Source organism: Neodiprion pinetum, chromosome 2 (assembly GCF_021155775.2).
Source record: "Neodiprion pinetum isolate iyNeoPine1 chromosome 2, iyNeoPine1.2, whole genome shotgun sequence".
In the NCBI taxonomy this organism is placed as follows: domain Eukaryota; kingdom Metazoa; phylum Arthropoda; class Insecta; order Hymenoptera; family Diprionidae; genus Neodiprion; species Neodiprion pinetum.
Genome location: NC_060233.1, coordinates 12,079,068 through 12,085,155, shown reverse-complemented (window position 1 = coordinate 12,085,155; position 6,088 = coordinate 12,079,068). Strand labels below are relative to the sequence as shown.

Below are 6,088 nucleotides of genomic sequence, written 5' to 3'. Positions count from 1 at the left end.
TTAAACCGAAAGGCTAATTCCATCTAGATGTTTTATAATAGAACAAGAGTTGAGTTACTAAGTAATGATAATTATAACTCACGAAATCGTAATAATATATATGTATATATATATATAACTGCAGATAGGAATAATACGCTCTGCATTAAGCTTTTCTTTCACGTATGCTCGCATTTTTTAAAACAGTCTTTAATTGCACCAAATAAACACATCTCGACCCGAATATTCAGTAACCACTAGCCAAGCATCACTGTTGTTCCAATTAATCAGATGACCGACGTTTTTCTACACATTTCCGTATTTTGTTTCAACTCGGGGCAACGTTTGGACCATACTTAATTTTTTTATTTATTTTTTCTTCCTTTTTTTGTGTTTTCGTTTTTAATATACAAACAGGGATTATTAATTAGTTAGGGCGTTCATTATTCCTTATTTTACGAAAATTGTATAAAAACTGGAGGATGCATTTTTATTTATTCTAATATCAAACAGTTTCCCTAATATTTGCCACGTTCTAATGAAAGAACCCTTAAGCTTAAAACAGCATGAGGAAGGTCGGAGCGTACCGCTCTGATTCATATGTATATACTGAAAAGTTTGCAAGCTTACAAATACAGTACATCAACATTGGATTACACCTCCAATTCATATACAGAATGCTCATTTACGGTACTTACAAGGTAAATGTACAACATTTATGACTGCCTTATTAATTTAACGAAGAAAGTATCAGACTTCCAGAACATGGATTCAGCTCCAAACTTTTAGGGGTGTTCTTTTGGCCCAAAATATGAAGATCCTAATTTATTGGTTTTATCCAATGAACCTTTCTTCGCTCAATTTACAATAGATTAGGTAATCGAAAATTCGCAGTTGCTTCACTATTGTTCTGAAATAATATATCCATTCACACCTGAATCACAATATGAGATCCTAAGACAATGAAATATTAATATTTAAGGCAAAAATAGACCACAGGTTTTCTTTGTTACAGAATTATAATCATGAAACTTTTGATATAATCTACTGCAACTGGAGTGTTCAGAGCTCCGTTAGAAGAATCTATATATCACAGACTTCATATTTCAGGTCAAGGAAATTACCCTAAAACTTTGAGCAAAATCAATTACCCAGAAAGCCTGATACTCTTCTTGTAAATAAGAGATATTGTCATTTCTCAGACAAACTTCTTTTTTTTAGGATTCCCGGCTGTTGTTGTTGATGATGATGATGATGATGATGATGATGACGATGATGATGATTATTATTCTTATTATTATTATTTTCTAGTAATCCTTTTATGTCAAATTTTTTGTTATTTTATGTATGTGGTAAATACAATATTGTATAATTGATCATGTCGGGGCTTAAATCTCTAGTATACATAATACAAGGTCACGTCAAGTAATGAAGAAAATTTTTAAAAGAAATACAAAAAATACACATGGACAAACGGTATAACAGAAACGAGAATTGCGTGGAAAGAGGACAGAGCATTACAATATTACAATACAAAAATCAATTATATCAATAATAAAAAAGCTTGAGTCCATTAAACTTTATCATACTTTATACACATTACTTATACAAAACGATGCTACACAGTATGCCCAAAACTATGTATAAGCAGTACAACAGATGGGAGAGGAAAAACAACTGTTATCAAAATAAGAAGAGACATGACTTTTCGACACTTAATTAAAAACTTTTTGATACATACTACCTAAAGCTGTTTGCTCTCTAAGGGCTCGTCATTATTACCAGTTCAGCAGGAACAATTGGGTGTTCAATGTTAGGCAGGTTGGTCAAATGAAAATCAATACGTTTTGTTAATTCAATTATATTGATCAATAGATACTAGATATTGATGAAAGTCAACATCAGTGTACAATATTGAAATGTTAAATATTTGACGGATTTTTTTACTACACTTGAACGATTTAAAGTGGAAAATTGATATCCAAGCTCTTCATGACAATTATACAATTCTTTGTTGTTTCAAAAACATTTAATAATTACCGAATTAATAAAAAAAAAAGTTTTAATTTTCAACTGACCGACCTTCATAACTGTCTTCAGTGTACACGAATGTCTCATCAAAAGTGCATTCCTATGAGTGTAAACTCGTGTTTGGCTAACACCAAGAATGATGATATTGGCGCCATTCACATTATCTTACAAATATCAAAGTACAGTCGGTTATCAATCAACTGTGTCCCTCTAGCATATGTACTTTTGGCAAAAAATCAACCAAAATCAATAATGTGCAACTTACCGATATAGGGAAAGTGGACTCTACGAGTCCTTCTAACATTTGAGAGATTAAATCCAGTAATAATAGTTGGAACATCGCCGATGTTGTATTTACGCAACGAGAATAGTTAATGAAAAACGCGATAAAAATATTCATACGCTAGAAGAAAAACCCTGCTGCAATATCGTTTAACAAGTCAACAAGTTTCCCTCTTTCAGGTCAAACTAGAATACTCGGATTTATTCGGACCCTAGTATACAGTTACATCATTTCTTTGAAGCAGTAATTTCGAGTTTTGAGTTACAAATACAGATACTGAGTAAAAGAAGACTTCGACACTGTGGACCAGCCGTAATCTAAACTAGTAATCAGTCCACGTGTAATCATTTTTGTTTTGCTGGGAACAGTTGAAGAGAATGTGTGTTCGTGTGTATATATATAGGTTAAAAAAAATTGGAGCACTATTACTGTATCTAAGTTTTCATCTCTCAATTATAATAATGTACAATTGTGACCTATCAACACATAGACTGAAACTAATATTATTAATATAGTAATAATGTTTATTCATAATGAAAAGAAAGGAAAATATTGGTTATCTGAAAAAGAGTGTGGAATGGTCCAAATAATCCATGTTAAAGTACATCTATTGATGATTCATTGTTCTAAGCTTTTTATTGGTTTTTTTCTCCCTATTTTTTTGTCGACAAAAGTATTAAAGGATTCTATGAATTTAATGTAATAATCGTACTGGTATTGATATTATCGTTTTTCTGGATATTCCCATGTTCACATGAGACTCCGAACAGCAAATAGCATCATAATTACAATTGTTGATTAATTTTTTACCATAATTTTACCTTGGTGAAAACTGTTATTATTCTTTATTATTTTTTTGTCGGAGTTACTTTTTGTCACTTTGCTTTATGTTATTATTTAGCGAATTTCTTTCAATTTTTAGGCAGACTAAAAAAAGAAGACAAAAATTTCATCACATTTTCCCAACTAATTTTTGACCGTTGAGAAAAATAAAATTTTTACTATAAAAATTTTTGCACATCTGCATTCTGAAATTTTTACTTTTTAGCTACATCGAAATTGTGAGGGGAACTCGTCTATATATCAACAGTCCTGAGTTTTGATCAATTCGAGTTTTCACGTGGACACGGAAACTATTTACTCATTTTTCTTGTTGTTGTTGCTTTCTCCTTAATATGTATCAGTTCTTCCCACGTTTAGTGAACTGTCGCTTATTAGTAGTTTATAAATACATAAGGGCAACATTGAATTATGTCAGACACGAAATTTTATACCCAACATTGACCCTTGCAGTGTTTATAAAGTAACGGAGTAAAAATCTGAATTCATAATAACTACTCGAGACCTATTGCTGGAATCACTGAAACATGGCCAACAGTCGATTGAAATTAGTGAAATACGAAACACCAACATTTCACTCCACTCAAGTACATATTCATATTGCGTAACGTACCAATGATTCGTGACAAGAAATGATCATTTGTAACAAACTCCGAATTCAGCAATTAATTTCTAATTTCTAACAACGAGTAAAATTTTTTCACAAACGAACCGAACTAAGAGTAAAAAAATTTGTGTCATCAGAAAGCATCTTATGACAAAGCATAGCTAAACGCGACTGCATACGCTGCAAGGGCACATGAAAAAGCATAAAAATCTCTTAACAAGGAGATTGATGACGTTGAGTGTCCGCGAGGTGTTTTGTCGCTGCGGGTAGAGTTTGTGACGTTGATGGACACATTGTCTGGATTCTATAATACTTGACTGTGGCAGTGAATAGTGGGTTGGGGGTTGTCGAGGGAAAAATCCTAATGCTCGGGATGGATATGGTGGTGGCATTTTTGGTGGGGCCAAATGTGGCCACATTCGAGATCACCAGTTAGCCATACCTGGTTTATTCAACGTCATGAAATATATCTGGCAAGAACTGCCACCTTTTGCCGATGAAAAGAATACCTAAGAAGGAACATAAAAATCATTAAATGTGCAATTATGATCATATTTTCAATCAAAGTAGAGCGAGGAGCACGTCTTACGACAAGTTGTTAATCTGGCAGACCTTCATGGGTCAGTCTACACTCTCTCTACTCGGGTGTGTATCGAACTCAGAAACATTATTAAATAATTTTACTCAAAGTCTAATTATTTGTGAGTTAAGAAGAACCGTTGCAATTTAGATCAAAATCATAAAAATTCGTTGCTTCGTTCTCGAAATATCATTGGAGAAAAAATTCATCAAAAATATAACCTAGTCATGCAGAGAATCAACTAATTTTTTATATTAAAAAAGCCTGAGCGATTTCTTACCTTATCGTTCCGTTCGCAGAGAAACTTGAGTCTCTGCGCTTTTTTATGCATGAAGACCCCGTCGAGATGACCGCTTTCTACACTCCTAATTTCAATCGCCTTATTTCCCCAGCCCATAATTTGACCTGTACCGATGTACGCAACACTTGTCGGCATTTCTCCCCACTGCAGGACCATTGTCTTTGCTACTCGGCCATATGTGTTTACATAAACACCCTCGTTATCGTAGCAAAGCAAGAGTTGCATTCCGTTACTATTTGGCAAAGCGACGATGCAGTGTGGGCAGATCGGTCCCTGAGGCTGTGTGAAAGAATCGCGCTTAAGTATGATACAGAAGTTACCGTTCAGACGAAACAATGTCCAAACAAAAGAATTACAAAATAAAACTGATCAAGTGCAGCTCAGGCAAGTCAAATTTAATCAAATTCAGACAATGTCCCATTAATATGGAGGCATTTTAATATAACTCACGTGTTTAGGAAGGTAGATATCATAGACTGTTGCAGAATCAAGATCGACTGCATGGAAACCATCAGCACTTCCATAAATGACTTTCAGTCTTGTGCCTTCTTCGACAGTGAGATCGACAAGCAGCGGCCTGTGTGCAAGTTCACCAAAAGACTTGAAAGCCATAAATTTGTGATATGGTTTTGGTGCCCAGGCGTATATTTCTATCGAATCCTTCAACGCGATCACAAGGAACTTTATTCGCTCATATTTAACTATTTTAAAGTGCACTGCTCCCTGCAGATCGCCAACGTTGATCCAACCGTTACGCCGCTCAACTTGCTGTTTAAAACAAGTTCAATAAATAACTGATTAAAAATAAAAGGGCTAAATAACAGATTTGAGATAAAAGAACTGTACTGTCTAAATCAAAGTTAGGAAAGAAGAAATAAAACTTTGAAACAATCTCCAGCAATGTTATTGGTACTGATGATGGTAAATACAGGTAAAACAACACCCTTATCATGAGATAGAAATGATATTGAATAAGTTTGAATAACACAAGCTAAAACATCAACAATCTGAGAAAAAATGCTGTAATTGAAATGTTTGAAATTATTCGTTTTTGTTCTAATTCTAAAGTTTTTGGGCTCATTTTGTTCGACGTTGAGATTTCCAGAGTTCACCGAAAAACTATCGTTGGCGCAAATAACATTGTTGGTGATTTTTAAAACAGTTTCTTCTCTTTTCCTACCTTTCGATTCAAATGGGGGAATGCATTCGATCTTAATATAAGGCCATGGAATGGTCAACTTACATCGCTATGCCCATCCGTGCGTAGGATTTTGCTCTTGAGCCAAGAGAGGTAGTAAACTCTGACTCTGTTCTTCTTGCCGCTGATCGTGACTAATATATTCTGCCCTTCCAATACCTCCATCTGTTGAAATCTTCTTCGGTTAATCAATTGATAAACTTTACCTTGTCCACTCCTGTCCAACAGCATCAAACCATTTTCTGTACCGATGAGCAAGTTAACACCTG

At 34.2% G+C, this 6,088-nt stretch overlaps 1 protein-coding gene across 8 annotated transcripts in view; it reads right to left on the bottom strand.

Annotated features, from left to right (window-relative positions):
* Positions 1-300: 300 nt before the first annotated feature.
* Positions 301-6,088, bottom strand: part of msn (serine/threonine-protein kinase msn) — a 38,102-nt gene continuing 32,314 nt past the window's right edge. For all 8 annotated transcript variants that reach the window (XM_046612863.2, XM_046612867.2, XM_046612870.2 and 5 more), the window contains 4 exons: positions 5,865-6,085; positions 5,072-5,389; positions 4,601-4,900; positions 301-4,249 (listed from right to left, as the gene is read on the bottom strand). In XM_046612863.2, coding sequence (XP_046468819.1) covers positions 4,166-4,249; positions 4,601-4,900; positions 5,072-5,389; positions 5,865-6,085 — 923 coding nt within the window. In that variant the 3' untranslated portion in view covers positions 301-4,165. The remainder of the gene's footprint in view (positions 4,250-4,600; positions 4,901-5,071; positions 5,390-5,864; positions 6,086-6,088) is intronic.